Raw genomic sequence first — 25015 nt, forward strand, 5'->3', positions numbered from 1 at the left:
GCGAGCATCTTGTCTTTATGGCCAACATTTCAAAGCTCATTAAGGAAACTACTCTAAGTAATAACCATGCAAAGTGTGTATTGAGCTGTAGACTTGAAACAAAAGAGAGGGGGGAGAGAAGCCCGAGAAACTTAAGTACCTGTAGCTTACCAAGGGGGGAAGAACAAACATACATACTGTAGCAACAGTGGTGGGTTCAGAGGTATAGAAGGCTGACCTGATGGCAGCCTTCACTGGGATGATTAGCTGAACTGCAGAAACAAGGAAAGAAAGAGATGAAAAGATAAAAAAGAAAAAAGGGGGAGGGGTGAATAAAGGAGGATGGGTAAGGGGGGACTTGTCTAGGGGGAGAAGACTCCCCACCCCCCCCCTCCTCGTCGATAACCCATCCCCCAGCAAGTGTCAGGAAGTACACTTGTGGTTGTGGTTATTGGGAAGAATTATCCCCTACAGATAGCTAAAACGATAAATGTTGTCAGTGGGAACTTATCTGAAAGGCCGAAATTGCTCATTGCTCAAGGAACCCCCAGCAATCTCTGGAGGAACCCTTGGGTTCCATGGAATCCTGGTTGAGAAACCCTGCACTAGAGGTTGTCAGGGGTTCCTTGAGCAGGGAGCAATTTCGGCCTCTGATACTGTAATTTCCCAGTGACACATCAATCTTTTTAGCTATCCGTTAGAGGGGAATTTCTCCCACTCACCATAAATGTAAGTAAAATTCTTCCCATTGACTATCATACTAATGTAGCCCTGGTCCACGTTGCTCTCTGCTGTGCAGAGAAAGTGAAAGGAAAGACTTCTTGGATGCTGCCTGGAACATTGGGGGATATAGTCCCCCCGAAGTCTTTATGAAGACAAGTACTTGATGAAACTACAGGTTCTACAGTAATCTGCGAATTAATTTCAAAATACTAACCACAACATACAAAGCCATTCACAACTCTGCCCCGAGCTACATCACCAACCTTGTCTCTAAATATCACCCAAATCGTCCTCTCTGCTCCTTTCAAGACCTCCTACTCTCAAGCTCCCTTGTCTCCTCCTCTCATGCTTATCTCCAGGATTTCTCCAGGGCCTCTCCCATCCTCTGGAACGCTCTACCTCAACCTGTACAGCTATCTCCTACTCTAGCTGCTTTCAGGGGATCCCTGAAAACTCATCTCTTCAGGGAAGCCTATCACACCGACAACTAATCTGCCATCAGCTGATTCCCTACGCTTGCCTCTTGTAACACCTGCCCCACCCCATTAGATTGTAAGCTCTTCTGAGCAGGGCCCTCTAAATCCTCTTGTATTTTATTGTATTGTATATGTACTGTCTCCCTCTATTATTGTAAAGCGCTGCGTAAATTGCTGGCTCTATAGAAATCCTTAATAATAATAATCTGTAGAACTAGGAATAAGTAGCAGCGGTTCTCTGAGAGTAGAAAATTATTTCAAAGGTTTCCCCAGGTTCAAAAGGTTGAGAAAGACAGTAGTAGATCCACCAGCAAGTTATTCAGAATAAAAGAAAAAATCTTGCCATAATCCTTCATATGGCGAGACCCATATTTTATGCTCTGTGTCTTGATACCACTTGTAATAGCTTTTCTTTGCCTGAGCTGTAGAATTGTTGAATTCCAGAGGGAGGGGGTTGAGGGTTGAGGATGACGTAGACTGAGGGTGTGTGTGTTTTCTACAGTGTGCTGTGCATGTTTTATGTAGCTATGTTTAATCTAATATGTAACATTTTATGTTTTATGTAGGGTGCAGGATGGGACTACATCTGTATTTCATTTCATGATTTTTATTATTGAATAGCAATACATTTCTTGAATCTTACTTCGCTGAAAGGTTCTGTTTAGAAGCTGCTTGCAAAGACTCCAATTTCCTCCTCCTCCCTTGGCCACAATGCAAGCCTATTGTACTACATAAAATAGGAAGATAAAAGAAAAAATCGACAGCAAACAAATTGTTACCTAAATATCTGTCTGTAACATAGGAACCCTCCCTAGCTGAGCTACAGATTACAGCTGCAGCGTATTTTCTAGGTGAAGATAGTCGTAGTACTGTATTTGACGGTATTACATGTCTATGTACAAGATGAATAGAAACACACACAAAAACATAAATAAAAGCAACAATTTTAGAGATCCTAACCTTCACTGTTGGTGTTCTGGAAACAGATTGGTCTCTTTTTAGATATCCTTCTCTGTTAATCTGCTTTGTATGCCGATGTGTTGTTGTGACTTCACAAGTTCCAAGGCTACGCCTCCTCTCCTCCCCTTCTGCAATAAACACACACTATGCTGTACAATGTCTGCAGGAAGATAACCATGCAGAATATTGGTTATTGTTCCATTCTTTTTTACAAAACATTATTTTATTTTATCAGCAGACATTTGGCCATGCCTGGCACATCTGTAACTGCATCTATTTACAGGGACCTTTGTTTAGGAAAGCTTTACTATTCAAGAACAGCGTTCTTTTGTATGGAGTTGGCTTTAAGAATGTAGACATTCTTTTTTTTTTTTTATTGCATATTTATCTAATAATCCTATAAAAGTTATAAAAAACAGTGGGGCTGATTTACAAAAATTGGAGCATGCAAAATCTGGTGTAGCTCTGCAAAGAAACAATCCAGCTTCCATTTTTATTTTTTGTCAAAGCTTAATTAACCACTTCAATACAGTGCACTTTCACCCCCTTCCTGCCCAGGCCAATTTTCAGCTTTCAGCGCTGTCACATTTTGAGTGACAATTGCGCGATCATTCTACACTGTACCCATAGGACATTTTTATCATTTATTTTCACACAAATAGAGCTATCTTTTGGAGGTATTTAATCACCATTGGGTTTTTATTTCTTACAAAAAAAAAAAAAAAGACAGAACATTTTGAAAAAAAAAAGTGTTTCTTATTTTCTGTGAGTAAATTTTGAAAATAAATAATTTTTCTCCTTCTCTGATGTGCGCTGATGAGGCTGCACTGATGGCCACTGATAGGCTGCACTGATGGGCACTGATGAGATGGCACTTATGGGCACTGATAAGGGTGGCACTGATGAGGAGGTACTAATATGCCGCACTGATGTGCACTAATAGGCGGCACTGATGGGTACTGAGAGGTGGCACTCATGGGCACTGAGAGGTGGTACTGATGGGCAGTGAGAGGCGGTACTGACAGGCGGCACTGATGGGCACTGACGGGTGGCACTGATGGACATTGATGGGCAGCACCATAAGATGAGCAGGCACTGATGGACACTGACTGCCAGCACTATGGGCACTGATGGTGGGCACTGTAGGCACTGATGGTGGGCACTGATTGGCACTCTATTACACTTTTCTGTATTCAGGGCACTGATGATCAGTGCCCTGTTTACCTGTCCTGGTCTCCCCTGTGAGGAGGAGCCGCTGATCGTCTCTCCTGGCCACACACTCTGACAGTGTGAGGCGAGGAGAGTCGATAAATGGCACTTCCTCATTTACATGTGACTGGTTGTGATTGGACACAGCCGATCACATGGGTAAAGAGTCATGTCATGTCGCGCCATGTCCTAGCAACATGGTGCGGCCTAGATCGCCGCTCTGCGCGCCCCTGCGGGCGCGTGAGAGAGGCGGTTCTGGTGCGCCATCATGTGACGGCGTCCCAAAACAATAGATGCACCGCTCCGCCGTCATTTGATGGTGGGCGGGTAGCAAGTGAAGTTAGAAACTGATTGGCGACCATGCATAGCTGCACCAGATTTTGCACACCCCAGTTTTAGTAAATCAACCCCAGTGTTTCTGTTATTTTAAATGACAGTGAAGTAAAAAGGTGTGCAATGGCAGCCATATTGTTTAGAATTTTGAATGTGCTTTATTGTCCCCGGCTCCCCCTCTTAGCTCAAATCTAAAGTTGTTTATAGGCATAAAAGAACTTTAAACTTACCAAGTTTAAAATGGAACTCCTGCTTAAAGTGACACTAAAGCTTCCAATTTTTTTCAAATTAAAATAACATATTATACTTACCTACTCTGTGCAATGATTTTGATAAGCCCCTATCCGCCTCTTCTGGGGTCCCCTCAGGTCTTCTCAGCTCCTCCTCTTCTTCATGTTCCTCCATAGGATGCCGCTTCCTATGGTGGCACACATGCAGGCTCGCTCTCGAGCTTGGCTTTTCCATTGACAAAGACAGCCAGGCTAGCTTCCCCCCCTTTTCAGAACTGGATTTAATTGACAGGAATGGGTTCCTGCTGCCATCAATTTTCCCAGTGAGGAGGAGGACGGCCGGGAGAGCCGTTGCTCAGGTAAGTATAAGGGAGACTGAGGGGCGTGGCCGCAGCACGGAAGATGGACGCTTTCTGATCCAGCTCTGCTGAGCCACTCGGGACACGCCAAAACTACTAGAGCATCAGAACCCCGTAATCTACTCCCAAAGTTCCAGTCCACTGCCGCCACCATGACCTGCAGCAAGAAGGGACCGGAGCAGTCGAACAAACTGTCCGGTTTCCTCATATCGCAGAGCTCCGGGCTCCAGCAAAATAGCGGCGGCCCGGGAACACGAGGAGGACATGGCGCTGCACCGCTACACAAGCTGAATCCACTGTCTTCAGCTCCTCCGGCGCATAGACTGATTTCCAACCCCAACAGCGGCCAGTCATCTGGATCTCCCTCCCCTCCGTCTCCCTCATCCAGGAGCCCAGCCAAGGCAAGACAGAGGAGGAACTCCCCGCAGAGGCAGCACGCGTATTCAGGTATGGACACCAGCCTCCCTGCACAAGTCACCTCTGTCTCCCCCACTAATGTTTCTGATCCTTTTGCCTCATTCCCCTCTGGGACTAATCCTATATCTGAAGGGACTATGAGAGATACTGTATGATGTACACGCTGCATAATACTATGCATGCAGATTTGCTCTCATGCATGCAACAACTCAGATCTGACATGGGATCCCTGGGCTCTCGGGTTGACACCATTGAACAAACGGTGGATACGCATACCTCTGCAATTAATTCCATTATTACCACAATTATTGCATAAACTGATGAGATTCACTGGCTCAAAGGTAAAGTGGTTTATTTGGAAGACCGCTCCAGGCAGAACAACATTAAAATAAGGGGAATCCCAGAGAGAGCTCTTGTCCCATGTCACTGCTCTTTTTCATGCACTGTTACCATCTGCACCTGCCTCTGATCTGGTCATAGACAGAATACACAGATTACCAAAACCATCATTCCATTTAGGGGACATACCCAGGGATGTACTTTTCAGGGTACACTTCTACCATGTGAAGGAGCAAATCATGCTTGCCTCGTGACAAAATGCGACTCTTCCTGAGGGATACGGTAACCTACAAATGCTCCCGTACCTCTCCCGGCATACCTTACAAGCCAGGAGGAACCTGGCCACTATAACGAAGGCCCTGAGGAACCACAATGTGCCACAAAAGTGGAAATACCCAGCGACCCTCTCTGTCACCTATGGTGGTTCCACTGTCCTGATCAAAACCCCGGATGAGGGCATCCAGGCCCTGAGGAGATGGAATATCTTGCCGCAACAACAATTTGATCCTCCTGTATCACCACCTCTCAGGCCTCTGGAAGCAGACTGGCACGTGGTCTCACGCAAACGACCCTCCAAACCTGATTCCAATTTCCCGAGCTCTAATATGTAGTCCCACCACACTTTACAAGTGTCCCTGGCCATAAGAGCAATTGCCCATTTGGCCCCTCTAGCTTTACATCGGATATGTCCGATCACAGACTGCAGAGACGGTCCTGTTCTTATCTTTGTATCCAGTTTTTCCTGTGTTCTTTTGTTTTCTCTCAGATAACAATTTTCTGTCATGGCATCATCACTACCTTTTCTGAAGATTTACATCTGACTTACGAATCTCGGCTGCCAATCTCTGGACACTTGGTAGACTCCTCATCCCTTGTTCTCTACAGAACCACAACGTCCATATCTCTACTTACTCCTCCGGATAATCCATGACCTTAAGTTCTTATCTATAAATGCCAATGGATTGAACCAACCTGCTAAAAGGCGTACGCTTTGGAAAGAAGCACTGACTCACAAAGTGGATGTATTAGCGGTTCAGGAGACTAATTTCAAGGACGCAGCACACCTGTCCTGCAATCACAAAGACTTTTTCCAGATCCTTCTCGCTTCCGCTGAAGACAAGAGGAGGGGGGTTCTACTGGCATTTCGGTCTTCGTTGTCTGTCAAAATTCTTCACTCGGTTCTGGACCCACAGGGCAGATACATAATTGCTGTCTGCGAACTGAATGACTCCCTCTTCACCATCGTGAATCTTTATGCTCCAAACTCTCACCAACTACGGTTCTTGAGACGCCTGCTCAAGCAAGTATACAAACTCAAGCAGGGTCGTTTGTTGCTTTGTGGGGACTTTAACATTGTTGCGGACCCCGGGTTGGACGCCTCCTCATCCCCCTGGGGCCGGCAGCAATCGAGGGAGGGCTTCTACACTCTGAGAAATTGTATGATGTATGGCGGTGCCAGCACGCTACTGAGCGGGATTATTCCTATTTCTCATCTAGACACCGATCATATTTCCGATTGGACATGTTTGTGGTTGATATGGATCTTCTCTCAAAAGTGTCCTCCTCGACGATCCAGGACATAACCTGGTTGGATCACGCCGCGGTTGAACTGGTCATTGAGGAGAGCGCTCGTGTGGCGCCATCTCATGTATGGAGATGAGACACAGGTATGCTACAAGACTCGGGTTGCTCTACCCAGATCTCGAGCAGTATACAGAAATTTTTTTTCCTTTAACGAGCTGTCGGTCTCTGATTCCTGGGTGCTGTGGGGTGCACACAAGGCCTTCGTTAGGGTGGTGTGCATCCAGCAGCAGGCTAGGAGGAAGAGACTGCGGAATAAAAAATGTCTTCTTTATTAAATGATATTCATGTTTTAGAAGAGAGCAACAAGCGGAACCCCACCGCTACCCTATCTTTCCAGGGACAATTTGCAGCACAGCTATCAATTTCCACACCCACTTCCCTGAAGCTCCGCCCACTCTGCATAATTAATCTCTGCCTATTTATCATCAGATTAGAGGGTCTAAATTAAAATCAGGGGAGATCGGGACTTTACATGAAACCACGGGTGCAATCTGGGAAAATTTAATAAGTTGAGACATTATATATATATAATTGATGTGTGGACATATAACAACATGATACCAATAAATAAATGGTATCAGATCTAATTCATTATTATAAAGTGTCACATTGAATTCATAAATGTGCAAAGAACATATACATAATGAATAATTGGTATCAGTTTTTAAATGGTATAAAAATTTAATTAATTGTTAAAACGTATCACATTGAATTCATAAATGTACAAATGGCGTCATAATATGGTGATGACAATACTAATAAATTAATGCTGACAAATAACATATTATTACATAAATATCCACATGTTGTTTCACGACATAACATGATTGCACATATTAAAGTCAATGATGACCGATTCATAAAAATAAAGTACATATATGGTAATAAAACAATGCATCTAAAATAGTTCTACACGTTTCTTGAATATGTTCACTCATCACGAGCAGATGCAAATTATGTAAGTATCTACAATGGGATACAAATGAGTTAATATAGTGTACCAGTGGGCTGCAGAGAGGAGGGGAATAGAAGGAAGAAAGTGAATGGGAAGGTAATCCCTAGGAATACTTACAGAGGAACCAAGGATACCATATATAAAAATATGAATGGAGTAATGTAAAAGCTTGGTACATGGGGAAACGACTTTTCCGGGAGCTGTGGCAGTATGGTACATGGGAGCAACTCGGTACTGGCAACACTGGGTGGATATTAAGAATTGTGTAGTAATCCCTAATAAATAAATAAGAGAATATCAGTGATATACAGTGCCTTGTGAAAGTATTCGGCCCCCTTGAACTTTGCGACCTTTTGCCACATTTCAGGCTTCAAACATAAAGATATAAAACTGTAATTTTTTGCGAAGAATCAACAACAAGTGGGACACAATCATGAAGTGGAACAAAATTTATTGGATATTTCAAACTTTATTAACAAATAAAAAACTGAAAAATTGGGCGTGCAAAATTATTTAGCCCCTTTACTTTCAGTGCAGCAAACTCTCTCCAGAAGTTCAGTGAGGATCTCTGAATGATCCAATGTTGACCTAAATGACTAATGATAATAAATAGAATCCACCTGTGTATAATCAAGTCTCCGTATAAATGCACCTGCACTGTGATAGTCTCAGAGGTCCGTTTAAAGCGCAGAGAGCATCATGAAGAACAAGGAACACAACAGGCAGGTCCGAGATACTGTTGTGGAGAATTTTAAAGCCGGATTTGGATACAAAAAGATTTCCCAAGCTTTAAACATCCCAAGGAGCACTGTGCAAGCGATAATATTGAAATGGAAGGAGTATCAGACCACTGCAAATCTACGAAGACCTGGTCGTCCCTCTAAAGTTTCAGCTCATACAAGGAAAAGACTGATCAGAGATGCAGACAAGAGGCCCATGATTACTCTGGATGAACTGCAGAGATCTACAGCTGAGGTGGTAGACTCTGTCCATAGGACAACAATTAGTCGTACACTGCACAAATCTGGCCTTTATGGAAGAGTGGCAAGAAGAATGCCATTTCTTAAAGATATCCATAAAAAGTGTTGTTTAAAGTTTGCCACAAGCCACCTGGGAGACACACCAAACATGTGGAAGAAGGTGCTCTGGCCAGATGAAACCAAAATTTAACTTTTTGGCAACAATACAAAACGTTATGTTTGGCGTAAATGCAACACAGCTCATCACCCTGAACACACCATCCCCACTGTCAAACATGGTGGTGGCAGCATCATGGTTTGGGCCTGCTTTTCTTCAGCAGGGACAGGGAAGATGGTTAAAATTGATGGGAAGATGGATGGAGCCAAATACAGGACCATTCTGGAAGAAAACCTGATGGAGTCTGCAAAAGACCTGAGACTGGGACGGAGATTTGTCTTCCAACAAGACAATGATCCAAAACATAAAGCAAAATCTACAATGGAATGGTTCACAAATAAACATATCCAGGTGTTAGAATGGCCAAGTCAAAGTCCAGACCTGTATCCAATCGAGAATCTGTGGAAAGAACTGAAAACTGCTGTTCACAAATGCTCTCCATCCAACTTCACTGAGCTTGAGCTGTTTTGCAAGAAGGAATGGGCAAAAATTTCAGTCCCTCGATTTGCAAAACTGATAGAGACATACCCCAAGCGACTTACAGCTGTAATCGCAGCAAAAGGTGGTGCTACAAAGTATTAACTTAAGGGGGCTGAATCATTTGGCACGCCCAATTTTTCCGTTTTTTATTTGTTAGAAAAGTTTGAAATACCTAATAAATTTCGTTCCACTTCATGATTGTGTCCCACTTGTTGTTGATTCTTCACAAAAAAATGTCAGTTTTATATCTTTATGTTTGAAGCCTGAAATGTTGCAAAAGATCAAAAAGTTCAAGGGGGCCTAATACTTTCGCAAGGCACTGTAAATCTCTCCCGTAGTTAGTAAATGCAATAACTTTTGCGCAAACCAATCAAAATCTGCTTATTGCGATTTTTTTTTTTTTTACCAAAAATATGTAGCAGAAAACAAATTGGCCTAAAATGTTTGAAAATTTTTATTTTTACATTGTTTTTTTGAGAATTTCATATAAAAAAATGTGAAAAATATTGTTATTTTTTCAAAATTGTCACTATTTTTTTGTTTATAGCGCAAAAAGTAAACATCGCACAGGTGATCATATACCACCAAAAGAAAGCTCTGTTTGTGGGGAAAAAAGGACATCAATTTCATTTGGGTACAGTGTTGCACGACCGCGCAATTGTCCATCAAAGTCACACAGTGCCGAATCGCAAAATAGGACCTGGTCTTTGATCAGCCAAATCCTCATGGGCTTAAGTTGTTAATTTCCTCTTTAGCTATTTAGATCTGTAAAACAGGTCTTTCTCAATAGAGTTTCTAAGGAGAGCCAAGACAACATGTGAAAAGCAGTCAAGAGTTGACTGCTTATATAAATACAAAATATGTAGATGCAATGTTTCATAATTTAAAATAATAATCTTTTGTGGGGAAATTCTACACTATACTGGGCCATAGGTTCCGGAAATATTAGATTGTGTAAGGATTGATATCAGGCAAGGTATTACGGTACTTTTTGGCAGGATTTCTCTTTAATAATAAGAAACAAGTTATACAATGTATGGAAGCATTTACAAATATGTACAATTGTACAAGTAAGTATAATAAGTAACAAAAAGAATATGTACAACACATTTATTCTACTTGCTGTAATCTAATAGAAAAAAAAATCGACTTTCTACAACCTGACATATTTAGAAAAATGCAAATGGTCTACTTATACTGTGATATATACCATGTATTGTAATGTACAATCTTGCTCACTCTCAGTTTCTTTTCAGTCTCTTCCATTGACTTGCACTTGAACGCACACAAAAGAAAAGTGTCGACAAACCTCAAACTACTTCATGTATAAAAGTAAGAGGTATTTTAAATCCAATTTTCAATACATGAGGCTGTTGCAGATGTATTTGAAAAAAAAAAAAACATAGTCCACAGAACATCACAATGAGCAGGAATGAATATGCAATTACTTTTCCAGATATCCAAACAATGAATGTAATTAACTTAGAGCACATTTTTAGTTTTCTGAACAAAAGTGGATTTTCATTTCACATTATTTACAAATTGAACGTTTTTTTGTATGTGGGTCTACTATATTCATCAGTTGGCTTGGCTGTGTTCTAGCTGCGAGGTATAGCACAGATCTTATATGGTAAAGGGGAATTGGTGAACCCCAGAGCAGGAGTCAGGTCCAATGCAGAACCAGGAGGGGCCTGGAAGGTGAAGTTTTGCAGCATGTTTGTAAAAAACAGGAACAGCTCCATCTTTGCCAAGTTTTCTCCAGCACAGCTTCTCTTACCTGGTGAAGGAAAGAAAGCATTAAAACTTAGTTCAGTGCTAACATTTGCTAATGCTGTTAAAGTGAAAGCAGCCACTGTGATACAGCTGTGTGGAATGACATGAGTTATGCTGGTCTTAAGTTCTCAAAACTGAGCCAATCCTGATTCATGCACTGCAAAGGAGATCAGTGATGGAAGCTCACTGATCTCCTCCCACTTTCTGTCCTGAGAACACCTCCAGGCTCAGGAGAAAGGTGAACCCAGGGGCCAGTGGCGATGGGACTGTGGGAGGGGAGATGGGTTACCAATTGGCAGTACCTAGAAATTATTTAGTGGGCTTTACAGCTGACCAAATCACTTAGAGAAGAGAAGGTCGTAAAATCTGATAACAAGTCCAAGGCAAAGATTTCATCTCCACCAGAAAGCAAGGACACCCAGAGTATATACAAGCTTACCAGATGGAGTGGACCCCTTCAGTTATAGGGGGTCAGTAAAGCGGGTGTATATGTAACATCAGGCACCGGGAGGGGCACCGACTTCAAATCACTCCAAACGACTCCTCCAATACCAATAAAACTGGGGATGGGCTCCCACACAACGCACCCAGAAGGAAAGAAGGGTCTCAATAGTGAAGTACGTAAGGATAAATAAATTTTATTGAAGACGGATGCACTTACATGTATACAGCAGTATCAGGGCATTAAAGGATAAAAGTCACGGTCTCCGGGTTAGGAACGCCTGCCGCGTTCCAGCTGCGTTCCACCGGGAGCCGGAAATGACGTATAGGCGCAGTCACGGTCCTACGTCCCGATGCGTTTCGTAAGCTCGTAATCTGACGTCATCAGGGTCATCAGATTACAAGCTGACGAAATGCGTCAGGACATAGGACCGTGAATGCGCCTATACGTCATTTGCGTCTCCCGGTGGAACGCAGTTGGAACGCAGAAGGCGTTCCTAACCCGGAGACCGTGACTTTCATCCTTTAATGCCCTGATACTGCTGTATACATGTAAGTGCATCCATCTTCAATAAATTTTATTTATCCTTACGTACTTCATTATTGAGACCCTTCTTTCCTTCTGGGTGCGTTGTGTGGGAGCCCATCCCCAGTTTTATTTGTATTGGAGGAGGAGTCGTTTGGAGTGATTTGAAGTCGGTGCCCATCCCGTTGCCTGGTGCCTGATGTTACATATACACCCGCTTTACTGACCCACTATAACTGAAGGGGTCCACTCCATCTGGTAAGCTTGTATACACTCTGGGTGTCCTTGCTTTCTGGTGGAGGTGTATTAATGCTACCAAGTGTCTTTAATCATCTTTATCCGGATATTCATTGTCACTTTATGGATTTTTACTTACTTATGGACATTTTTGATTAATTATATATTTACACAATTCCTGGATCTATTTTGTCTCACCATTTATATATTATATATTTATTGTATATAATTTTGTATATATTCTTTTTTATATATATATAAATTATATATATAATTTTTTTTTTTTTGGCACAGATTAATTTATTTTGGCACACATATCAATGTCTGCACTAGTGTTTTAGTTGAGTGCAATCTTTTATTTAGTAATAATTTTTAGTAATAATTATTAATTTTTTTCACATTCCACGGATCGCGTGTTGATTGCAGCTTCTATTTTTAGGATTTTCCTACACTAATTTATTTATTCACCATTTATTCATTTATTCATCTGGTGTCTGTTTCTATATCCTTTTGCGCGGGTAGTTGGTTCATCACCATATATTTCTTCTCAAAGATTACATCTGTAAGCCTGTGTACAAACTTTTACTTTCCTGCCATAAAAGTTACATAGATGAATGTAAAAGGGTTAAAAGCCTAGGCATGTCTGAACCAGAGCACTTAATATCCAAGTATCATGGTGTGCTTAAGAAAGATGCTGAATTTTCAAAAACAGGATGGAAGTTATGAAAGCTGTTCTAGTTAGAGAATATAATTCTTTGGTGGTTGGATGTATGTACAGATGTGAATTATTTGATGTACAGAACATGACTATAACTTGTCAGATTAGGATAGAGATGTTAAAGCAGCATTATATTTGGAAGTCAGATGGTGGGGAAGGATGTCACCCCTGTTCAGGGTTGGTTGTTTCAGTTTGACATAGATGGCCTCTTTCAAGCCACTTGCATACCAGTTGTCCTCTGTCTCTGTGATGGGATTAAGGTGATAAGGGTACTATCTGCATGGACATAAATTCTGGGGTATGTTCATGACACATTAGAGAAGTGGCTTGAATAAGTTCCAAAACGTTTGTAACATTACAGAAGAAGCCCAGTTGAATGTGACTATTACTTGCTACCTTATAGGGATACTTTTTCACCACACTGGAAATGTCCTGACATTTCTGATCTGTATGAATGTATATTGTTGTTTACTGATATGACACAACATCATCAAACACTTTCTCCCAAAAAACATTACCTAGTGAGAAAGGTATAAATGCCTCATTCTTCTTAAAATTTCCTTCTGAATCGAGGAAATGTTCAGGATAAAACTCATCTGGTTTTTCAAAGTAAGCTTTATCTCTAAGGACAGAGGACAGCATTGGGATGACAGTGGTCCCCTGTGGAAAAAAAAAAAAAACACAATAGTATCATTTACAAGTGTTTGTGCTTTAGTATGTAGTGTGATGTCAAATTTCCTTTGGAAAACCATTGTATTTTTATATTTTGGGTGGAGTACAGAATGGGTACATTTCTCTCTTATTTTTGTCCTGTGTTCTTTTGGGAAGATTTTCTTCCCATTCCTGCTGTATGTCCAGAGCAGAAAATGATTGACAAACTTTCCAACAGGACATAAACATTTTTTAAAAAAGGTTGAGGGAAAGTAAACCCATTGAGGTCCTCCAAGACAGTTTCACTGTAACAAGTAGCCTCATATGGATAATTCCTCTAATCTTTTCCACTACTCATTTTCCCCAAAACAATATTTAACAAGTCAAATGTAGAGCATGAATCTCCACCGTGAACACAAATCGCAATAAAAACTTTAGTAAAGTTTTAACCCTAGCCAGCAGGGGAAAGCTAGCGACTGTGTGTTTAAAGACCTTAATCGTTAAGGGAATGTGAACCCTGACAATGAACTTTTTGTTTGGTTCCTTTTGGTTTGTTAAAAAATACCATTTACAGCAGGGGTGCAAGGAGCACTTAATTGATTTGGAAACTGATCGCGGGCCACGATGAACTATTGGGTTTTCTGCTCCCCAAATTGCAAATGTAAAGGAGCCCTTGTTGTCCTGAGCCACTATAATGCTGCTTTCACACTGATGGGCTGCAGTGCACCTGTGGCTTTTCTGCTTTTTGCCATAGCCATAGACCTCTATTACATTTTGCGGGTCTGGTGAACTTTCTAAAAGCGTATCAAAACTCCTGCATTCAGGAGTTTTTGTGCGGTCTTGGAAAGTGCACCAAACCCGCTAGAAGTGCTAATACGCCCATTGCAAAAGTGCATTGTTTGTGTTGTTTAATACACTGACCATTTCCTTTTCCAGCTTCTGCTGGCATTGCTTTTCAGGCTGCTGGAAAGTTCTCAGGTGAAGTGCACTTGGTATCTCTCTGCCTGGGACAGGAACCGGCACTACAGAGGAAGCATCAGATTACGTGTCTCCTGCTCCCCCTGCTGGCGCTTGCTTCCTCCACTGTCGGTACTGGCTCCATGCACTCTGGGATGGAGGGTCAGCAACCTGTCGATTGCGATCTAGGCTTGACGACCCGCCATCACAGGGCATGAGGTTATAGGCCACATCGCCACATCAGAGGGCTACACAGGCCATAGGTTGAGCACCCCAGTATTTTGTTATTGTTTATTGATAACTTCATGTGTTTTCATTTTAGTTCTTGGGTTTGGATACACTTTCATTTCCTCTTTTGTTTTTGCTTTGAATTACTTTTTATTTTACTTCAATGGGTAGGTACAAAGTACCTACATTAAGAGTGTCTTCTAGAGAGAAGAAAAAACTATTGCAGACTTAAATAACGTTCTCCAATAGGTAGCTGCACATACCTGTAAAAAATGAAATGAATCAAAAAACACACATAGTCTTTTTGACTTTAAATTTCAGCAGCGCAGGGATGGTGACGAAGCGCGTCGAAGCGTGGCTATACGGTGTCCACATTGTGTACTGACAACAAGGAAGTAAGGAGCCATGAACAATCGGTCTACCTGGCATGGAACAATTGAATCCTTCATGGTGATTCCTTATTCCTATGCTTGGAGTATTTTTACATGTGCAAAAGATCTGCTTAAATATGAATGTGATATGTGTATTTTTATGAATACATTTTTTATTTGAAACGTTATCACACTATTGGAGGCTTTCTATTTTATCTTTCCATCCATCCACCTTATGGGGGGAGTTGTCGTTAGTGCATTTGGGGATCTGGAGCAGATGACCTACCACTAATATTGATATGCTGTAAAAGCCTGCTCCATGAAAGTGGGGAGGCATCTATTTCTGGTGAGTTGGAAATTCAGCTATACTATTCCCAGCACATTGGTGGTGGCAAGCAAGAGTGTTCCCAGTAAATCTGCACTTTCCAATACTCCTTTTTGGATGAAGGTTTATCCTCCTACTCCATGCATTTGCAAGTTTTATGGACTTTTGATGGACTCATATGAATTTTATTTTATTTGATTTTATGCATTTATCTCATGCATTCATCTATCTGTGAAGTTCATATACTTTCTTTATTTATTTATTTGTACAAGTTCAGTTGTACCAATTGTATTATTGGGGAGGGGTTACCACCATCCCTGCGCTGCTGAAATTTAAAGTAAAAAAGACTGTGTGTTTTTTGATTAATTTCATTTTTTACATTATTCCGTTTGATTAAGGTGCAGCATCTGAGACATTTATTGTGTAAATCTGACCTTTCACTGGATCACTTTACATATTTTAGTGGTATTTTTACACAGCTGCACATACCTGCAAGAGCCTCCAAAACCCTTGTCTTTCAATGAAGTTCTGGGCCTCTCTGACAGGAAAAGCTTAAATACTTTCTGTCTGCTGGATATTTCTATTGACCAGTGAAATAGCCCATTAAAGTGATGGGTAAATAAGACAGTGTAGGGGCAGTAGGTAGAGACAACCTACCTGAAATACCAAGTGGGATTTGGCTGTAAAACCTATGGTATAGAGGCTGCTGCAGGTACTTATTTTAACATTATAAAGGATGATCTGAACAGAGAACTTATAATCATTGCTCTTTTTAAATTAAAACATGAAAAAGCAGAGTTCACATAGTATTGTAAAGACAAATTCATTCTTTCAATCATAGCAAAATTTAGGGGCCTAGCCCCTAGCTTTGTTGCTTTTAAATAGTTATTTTGCCTTTATGCTACTAATTTGCTGTAAAATAAAGCTTTATAAACTTTAACATAAAAAGCAATAATTAAATCCTCATGAAAAAAATCTGTAGGTGTTCAGTCTCCTTCTGTTATTTATTCTTTTTTTTTTTTTTTAAATGACAGATTCTCTATATTTGGGAGATCCTCCTAAGTGAAAGGGAATATTTGCAGCTCCCAGGCCCTTGAGGTGGGTCACCTCCTCAGCTACCAGGTGCCGATGCCAGACAGGGGCTCATCTGTGCCCCAAACACTATCCATAGATCAAAGAAAAGAACCAGTAGCACAAGACAGAACCCCTCATAGTAAAGACTTTTCAGTTTACATGAAACCCCACCTGAGACTTCATGGAAAGCATATTACCTAAAACTGAGCCTTATCATAGAGACATAATTTACATAATTTGTAGGCATGCAATTTTTCTTCTAATATTTTTTCTTAAATTACTAATTATCTTTGAATTTAGGGGTTTCTTAGCAATTGAAATGCAAATGTTTGGTGGCAGTCTGGAAGAAATGTTCAGAATCTTGGTGCGACTAGAGGGTTGGAGACTTTAGAAGGTTTCTGGAAAAGGTGTGACAGAACAGATATTTGAGGCGATCATTGATGGAGAACCTTTAGGCTGTTGATGGCCCTGCTGTTTGTGGACCTTTGAGAAAAGTTACTCATACATACTTATCATTTATCACCCTTCCAAACCCTAAGCCCACAGCACTGTACTGTCTGAGAAGAAAATCACCAATTGGTACATGATTAAATTGAACAAGCTCTGACACCTGATATCAGTTTGACTTTTAGCCTATAAAAACTCTTTGTAACCGTTGACCCTTTCTGGTTATTGACTTCAGGGACCTTGTTTTCTTAAAGTGTATGTAAATCTAAGAACAAAAAATGTAATATATTGTTGCATACTAGTCTCTAGATGTGGTGGCTGCATTCATGCAGACAACCCTAAATGGCACCCACAGGTGATGCTGATTCTCTATGATTAAAACAACTGAAATTCAATAAATGAAAGGAACAGGACAGGGACAGTAAGGTTGGAGAGGAGAGAGTTAGATCATACTGGATGTCCTCCTGCCAGAAAATGAGGCAGGCTTTGTTAAGCCTTACTGCAGTTTCTTATGCAATTTTGATTTGTCTTCACCTTAACTTTTCATCTGATGGTGAATGGTGATCTTACACACTCCTCAGCCTGCTGTCCTGATATACAAACTATGTTTTTGGAATTGACCTGCTTATATGACTATGAACATCTGTCAGTCTCCTTGATTTTGGTCAATCTATGGTTTAAGCTCTTCTTTTTCCTACTAACTTGCCCTCTACTGTTATACTGCTGTGTACTGGCTGTCTCTACGAAGGGGTATTGCAAGGGGCCTACAATCCATGTTTCTGAATGCCTTTTCAGTACACACTGTATTTTACACTCACCTTTGGAATGTTGTACCCTCTAAATGTAACATCTTTAGCAGTTGCGTGTGGTACATTTAGAGGTACAATATCAGCAAACCTCTGGATTTCATGAATGACGGCCTCCGTATATGGCATCTGCTTCCTGTGCTCAGTTTGGGGTTCAGCTGATTCAATCACTCTGTCAATTTCATTTTGAACTTTTTCTGAAAAAGACCCACATGAGCACAATGTACAATTAGCACTGAAAGTAACTGCATATATTAAAGAAAAAAATGATTCTTCAGTATAACAATACTGTAACTTATACTACTGCCAATCAAGCACAAGCCTTGTCTGAATTGCTTTACTGGCTAGAACTTCCAGGTTCATAATTTAAGGGGGAGATCCGCAAACAAAAGCTTGGTGGTCTCCCACTGCTCTCTCTTTGCATGCCTGACATAGAGGCCTGGGACACATGGAGTGCATGGGAGGTGGAGGTAGCATCACAATCCCATACATGTAGAAGTAATCAGGACGTTTTACAGTCAACTTGAATCACTTCTTCAAGGAAGCCAGGAGTGTATTAAAAAATGTGCAAGCAAACTCTAATCTGCTATAGTCCCCATGAGTATGTTTATGTGCCATTACTGCTGCCACAATGGTTGTACCAGTGAGCTGATTAAAATGACTGTAATGAGAGTAGTATGTGGGCCATCTACTAAAAATGCTTGTTTTTCCGGATAGCTTCTAAATACAGAATGTGTATCCCTATTTTAACCTTTATTGGGCTTTGTGTATTTTTTCCGGATCTGTAGAGTAATCCAGTGCGAAAGCTTCTTGTGATAAATATTGGTCACTGCTGTTCTCTCTCGTTGTACAGGGTGATAGGTCTTGTCACCACCCCTCTTGTAGTTTACTACAGGCAGACCTAGTGGGTGGGGCCTGTTGCATCCCTCTCACTTCTTTGCATTTTTTACAGGCTACTGTTGGGCAAAAAAGTATTTAGTCAGCCACCAATTGTGCAAGTTCTCCCACTTAAATATATGAGCGATAGGCCTGTAATTTTCATCATAGGTATACTTCAACTATGAGAGACAAAATGAGAAAAAAAAAATTCCAGAAAATCACATTGTCTGATTTTTAAAGAATTTATTTGCAAATTATGGTGGTGGTGGTGGAGTTTTTGGTCAATAACAAATGTTCATCTCAATACTTTGTTATATACCCTTTGTTGGCAATGACAGCGGTCAAACGTTTTCTGTAAGTCTTCACAAGGTTTTCACACACAGTTGCTGGTATTTTGGCCCATTCCTCAATGCAGATCTCCTCTAGAACAGTGATGTTTTGGGGCTGTCGCCGGGCAACATGGACTTTCAACTCCCTCCAAAGGTTTTCTTTGGAGGTTAAGATCTGGAGACTGGCTAGGCCACTCCAGGACCTTGAAATGCTTCTTACAAAGCCACTCCTTATTTGCCTGGGCGTTGTGTTTGGGATCATTGTCATGCTAAAAGACCCAGCCATTTTTTTTATGTTCAATGCTCTTGCTGATGGAAGGAGGTTTTCACTCACAATCTCACAATACATGGCCTTTCCTTTGCACGGATCAGTCGTCCTGGTCCCTTTGCAGAAAAACAGCCCCAAAGCATGATGTTTCCACCCCCATGCTTCACAGTAGGTATGGTGTTCTTTGGACGCAACCCAGCATTCTTTCTCCTCCAAACATGACGAGTTGAGTTTTTACCAAAAAGTTCTACTTTGGTTTCATCTGACCATATGACATTCTCCCAATCCTGTTCTGGATCATCCAAATGCTCTCTAGCAAACTTCAGACGGACATTACTGGCTTAAGCAGGGGGACACTGCAGGATTTGAGTCTCTGGCAGTGTAGTGTGTTACTGATGGTAGCCTTTGTTACTTTGGTCCCAGCTCTCTGCAGGTCATTCACTAGGTCCCCCCGTGTGGTTCTGGGATTTTTTCTCACCGTTCTTGTGATCATTTTGACCCCACGGGGTGAGATCTTGCATGATCGAGGGAGATTATCAGTGGTCTTGTATGTCTTCTATTTTCTAATAATTGCTCCCATAGTTGATTTCTTCACACCAAGCTGTTTGCCTATTGCAGAATGCAGATTAAGTCTTCCCAGCCTGGTGCAGGTCTACAATTTTGTTTCTGGTGTCCTTCGACAGATCTTTGGTCTTGGCCATAGTGGAGTTTGGAGTGTGACTGTTTGAGGTTGTGGACAGGTGTCTTTTATACTGATAACAAGTTCAAACAAGTGCCATTAATACAGGTAACGAGTGGAGGACAGAGGAGCCTCTTAACCACTTTACCCCCGGAGGATTTTGCTGTCTTACGTCTGGGCCACTTTTTGCGATTTGGCACTGTGCGACTTTAAGTGACAATTGCGCGGTCATGCAACGCCGTACCCAAACGAAATTTACGTCCTTTTTTCCCACAAACAGAGCTTTCTTTTGGTGGTATTTGATCATCTCTGCATTTTTTTTTGCGAAATTAATAAAGAAATGCGACAATTTTGAAAAAATAACAATATTTTTCTACTTTGACAGTTAAAAAATATCCAATATATTCAATTTTTGTCATATATTTAGGCCAAAATGTATTTAGCTACATGTCTTTGACAAAAAAATTCTCAATGAGCGTATTTTTAACCGCTTTAAGACCGGAAGATTTTACCCCATTCCTGACCAGGCCATATTTTGCGATTCGGCACTGTGTTAATTTAACGGACAATTGCGCGGTTGTGCGATGCTGTACCCAAATTAAATTGACGTTATTTTTCCCCCCACAAATAGAGCTTTCTTTTGGTGGTATTTGATCACCTGTGCGATTTTTACTTTTTGCGCTATAAACAAAAAAAGAGCGACAATTTTGAAAAAATAATATTTTTCAAATTTTTTTATATGAAATTCCCCCCCCCCCAAAAAAATGTAAAAATCAAAATTTTTTAACATTTTAGGCCAATTTGTTTTCTGCTACATATTTTTAGTAAAAAAAATTGCAATAAGTGTATTTTGATTGGTTTGCGCAAAAGTTATTTAGAGTAATGACGGCGATCTGCAAATTTTTTTTGCGGGACTGCGACATTGCGGCGGACATATCGGACCCTTGGCTGACATTTTTGACACTTTTGGGGGTACCAGTGACATTACTACAGTAATCAGTGCTATACATATGCACTGTTACTGTAAAAATGACACTGGCAGGGAAGGGGTTAATTTTTATTGGAGAGGGAGGGGTTAATGTATGGCTGGTGCTTACTGACATGTGTGGGGGGGAGGTGACTGAGTGACACAAGGACAGATCGCAGGTTCAGCTATGCTGAACCCTGCAATCTGACCCTGCCTGTCACTTTGGAGATCCGCCCGCTTTGTTTACACAAGCGGGCGGTTTTCCACACTAGATCCCCGACGATCGGGGAAGAGCAGCGGTGATCACCGCCTCTCCTCCCCTGACCAGACTCCCGCTGTGACTGAATACAGCGGGAGCGAGCCTCCGGCGGCGCGCACGCGCCGCCGAGAGAGGGGAGTGTCTGGTGACGTAGGTCTACGTTGCCAGACGATAACGAGCCACTGTGCCGCAGTAGCAGCACAGTGAGCAGACGTAAAGTGGTTAAAGAAGAAGTTACAGGTCTGTGAGAGCCAGACATCCTACAATGTGATTTCCTGGATTATTTTCCCCCCATTCTGTCTCTCATAGTTGAATTCTACCTATGATGAAAATTACAGGCTTCTCTCTCATCTTTTTAAGTGGGAGAACTTGCACAATTGGTGGCTGACAAAATACTTTTTTGCCCAACTGTATATACACCACACAATGAGTTTACTGCTACTTATACATCGTAATATCTGGTTTGCAAAGACATTTGGTGTACACAAATTTGAATTATATCTTTTGTGGCTTTTAAAAATATTTATTTGAATAAATGCTTTTATAACCAGAGTTCAGCTTTAAATGAATGTCAGAAAAGTGTTATATATTGCTTTCTCTATACTTGTTTCAGGTTACTGACTCAGGAAACATTGAGGCCAATACTCAAGTTGTTTCAGAAGGAATGATTCTCAATGGCTACCTCTATGATTTTTTTCAAGACAAGTTTCCTTTAAATCACAGAATTGTGAAGTTATAAGTACAACATGTAAATGGCGATGTAATTAGAGACAAAACTATAAAATTTAGACAGTATCATGGATTGTACTTTGGCACATCTTGAAATAGTGTATCTTACTTTGTATTTCTGGGTATTTCATCATTAGTAGGAGGCCCCATCGCAGAGTGGTGGATGTTGTCTCCATTCCAGCAGCAAAAAGGTTGTTCACCAGTATGTTTAAGTTGTCATTGTGGAAGTATAAAGTAGATTCTGGCTTTCCCTGCACAACAGAAATGGAGGATGGAACATGAATGGAAAAGCAATATTCTATCTTAAAAAAAAAAACAAACAATATCCCATTACTTCTCACTGTTATAGTCAGGGCTCTAGTTACCAAAAGAGCTCATTGGCCATTGCCTAGGGCAGAAGGGTTAGAAGGGACATTGAAAAGCCTCAACGCTTTTGAATTATAATGACTTTATTTTTTTTGTTTCCTTGTATGTCTAAGTGCCGGTTCACACTAATGCGGCACGACTTCGGGGGCGACCTGTGAAGTCGCGTGCACCGCGACTTCGGCGCGACTTTCATGGACTTCATATAATGTCTATGCAAGTCGCTCCGATGTCGCCCCGAAGTAGTACAGGAACCTTTTTCTAAGTCAGAGCGACTTGAGTCGCTCCTATTAGAACGGTTCCTGTAGCACACAATGGACCACGACTTGTCAGGCTGACCAGTCGCCTGACAAGTTGCGGTAGTGTGATTGGACACTAATTCTAGACACTTGTTGTTAAGTTCAACAAGAGAACTGGAGGAAAAAGGGGTTCAGAGGATGATGAGTGGAGTTAACCACTTGCCGACCGCCGCACGACTATCTACGTCGGCGGTCAGCCCCTCACAGGCAAACTAACGTAGGGCTACGTTGCTTGCTTGTGAGGGTCTAGGGAGCGAGCGCACGCCCCCGGAGGCGCGCTCCCGCTCCCGCGTGGTCACGGACCCCCCCGCGCGTGTGACCAGCGGACCCGATGTCCGCCGGCCACTCTGCGATCGGCGGGGGAGAGGGAGAATGTCAGGCAGCTTGTGTAAACAAACTGCCTGTCATTCTCCTCGCTGTAAAGACACTGATCACTCGGATCTAGTATGTAGATCCGTTGATCAGTGTCCTTACAGCTAGAGCCACAGCCAATCACAGTAGAAACCACGCCCCTAGGGACACACACAGCCCCTCCCTCCCAAATAAAGTTAACCCCTTCACTACTAGTGTATTTTTACAGTAACAGTGCATATGTATAGCACTGATTACTGTAGAAATGTCACTGGTAACCCCAAAAGTGTCAAAAATGTCAGTCAAGGGTCCCATCTGTCCGCCGCAATGTCGCAGTACCGCAAAAAAAATCGCAGATCGCCGCCATTACGCGTTAAAAAAAAAAACAACAAAAATGACAAAACTCTTTCCCTTTGTTAGTAAACGCGATAACTTTTGCGCAAACCAATCAAAATACGCTTTTTGCGATTTTTTTTTTACCAAACATAGGTAGCATAAAACAAATTGGCCGAAAATTTTTAAAAATTTTGATTTTTACATTTTTTTGGGGGGGAATTTCATATAAAAAAATGTGAAAAATATTGCTATTTTTGCAAAATTTACGCTCTTTTTTTGTTTATAGCGCGTGATAAAAAAATCGCACAGGTGATCAAATACCACCAAAAGAAAGCTCTGTTTGTGGGAAAAAAAGGACGTCAAATTCGTTTAGGTACAGCGTCGCACGACCGCGCAATTGTCCGTTAAAGTCACGCAGTGCCGAATCGCAAAATACCCCCTGGTCGGAATGGGGGTAAAATTTTCCGGGGGTTAAGTGGTTAAAAGATTTTTTAGAGCTCTGGAAAAAATGAACCCATTTGTTAAGCTTTATTTTAAGGAATGTAATAAGCTAATGGTAAACAATATCAAGAACAGATTTGATGCTATTAAAACCAAAAATACCAAATATACTTGAGGATCGCTAAAGCTAAAGAAAAAAAAAAAAAAAGAAGAACTAAGGGTAGCAGGATGAATTGGCAAGCAGCAAATAGAAAAATAAATAATATACACATGTAAAATGTTTAGATCGCCCTATATATTCATCCTGTTGCCAAAATGAGAGTGACTATTATAAATTTAATTTTAAGACCATAGATTTTCACGCTATTACTGAACACAGTGCCCCATGCTGAGGATACATTTAAAAACATTCCCACAAAAAAAAAAAATGGTAGCCAGGAACTGTGGCGGCTGCTAATTCCTTCCATGTTGTGCGGTCAGATACAGACCCTGAGAGCCAATCACCTTGGTTCTCAGTCATGTGTTAACTAGTCATACGATTTTATTCATGTTAACCAACACATATGGACTCTTGTAATGCCTCGTACACACGTTCAGATAATCGGACAACTTATCGTTCGCATTTTGTTGCATGGTACTAATATTGAATTCAACAATGCAATAAACGTAGGATTTTTTTCGTACAATTCCGGAAAAGCTTCCTGGTTGCTTAGCTACATATCAGATGGTGCAAAACAAAAACAATGGCAGCCAGGCTATTTTAGTGTTTCTGATCATGCGCGGTCTTTGTCAATCAATTTTTTGCGGACGCATACTGTACTGATTAAACGATTGTCGTTCGCTAGGCTATCGTATGACAGAAGTTTTCCTGTTTGTCCCTTCGGATTTTGTTGGACGAACTGTCGTGATCGGCTGTCGAAAGCTGTGTACTAACGATCAGATTATCGTGCGATCAAGTCAAAAGTAATTTTTTTCGTACGATTATCTGAACGTGTGTACGAGGCATAACTTTAGCCTGGACATTTAACTATCAGTGACCCTATTCATGAAAAGGACAAACAAATCCAAGGATTAGATGGATTTATTTTTTAATTAAATGACAATAAACAGTACATGATTAAACAGGACTTGTACCTCTTGTTGTTTTGCCAGAAACGCATCGATAAGGTTCCTTTGGTCATTTACATCCAGCGTTTTCTTCTGTTCTGTAAATACCTCCTTTATAAAAGCTTTCATGTGTTCAAAGTTCTGGAAGACTGTCTGATGGCTGCCAGGGAGTAGACCTACCAGTCTTGGAAACATGTTGTAAAGCTTTAGGAATAAAATATAAAAAAATAATGAGCATTTTTGGTAAAATTTAATTTGTGTGATTGTATATTA

The 25015-nt window shown here is 41.2% G+C and overlaps 2 protein-coding genes across 2 annotated transcripts in view; both read right to left on the reverse strand.

Moving 5' to 3' along the window:
- The window catches only part of LOC309550375 (uncharacterized protein), a 210783-nt gene that overhangs the window by 165194 nt on the left and 20574 nt on the right, over positions 1-25015 (reverse strand). The gene's annotated exons all lie outside the window — the stretch shown is intronic.
- The window catches only part of LOC309550376 (uncharacterized protein), a gene marked incomplete at both ends in the record, with an annotated part of 107511 nt that continues 93275 nt past the window's right edge, over positions 10780-25015 (reverse strand). Inside the window, 5 exons of the mRNA XM_082250771.1 lie at positions 10780-10958; positions 13395-13536; positions 17748-17932; positions 21955-22096; positions 24770-24946. Of these exons, the coding sequence (XP_082106897.1) occupies positions 10780-10958; positions 13395-13536; positions 17748-17932; positions 21955-22096; positions 24770-24946 (825 nt within the window). The remainder of the gene's footprint in view (positions 10959-13394; positions 13537-17747; positions 17933-21954; positions 22097-24769; positions 24947-25015) is intronic.

Source organism: Pelophylax lessonae (assembly GCF_965119305.1).
Source record: "Pelophylax lessonae genome assembly, chromosome: 3".
Lineage (NCBI taxonomy): Eukaryota > Metazoa > Chordata > Amphibia > Anura > Ranidae > Pelophylax > Pelophylax lessonae.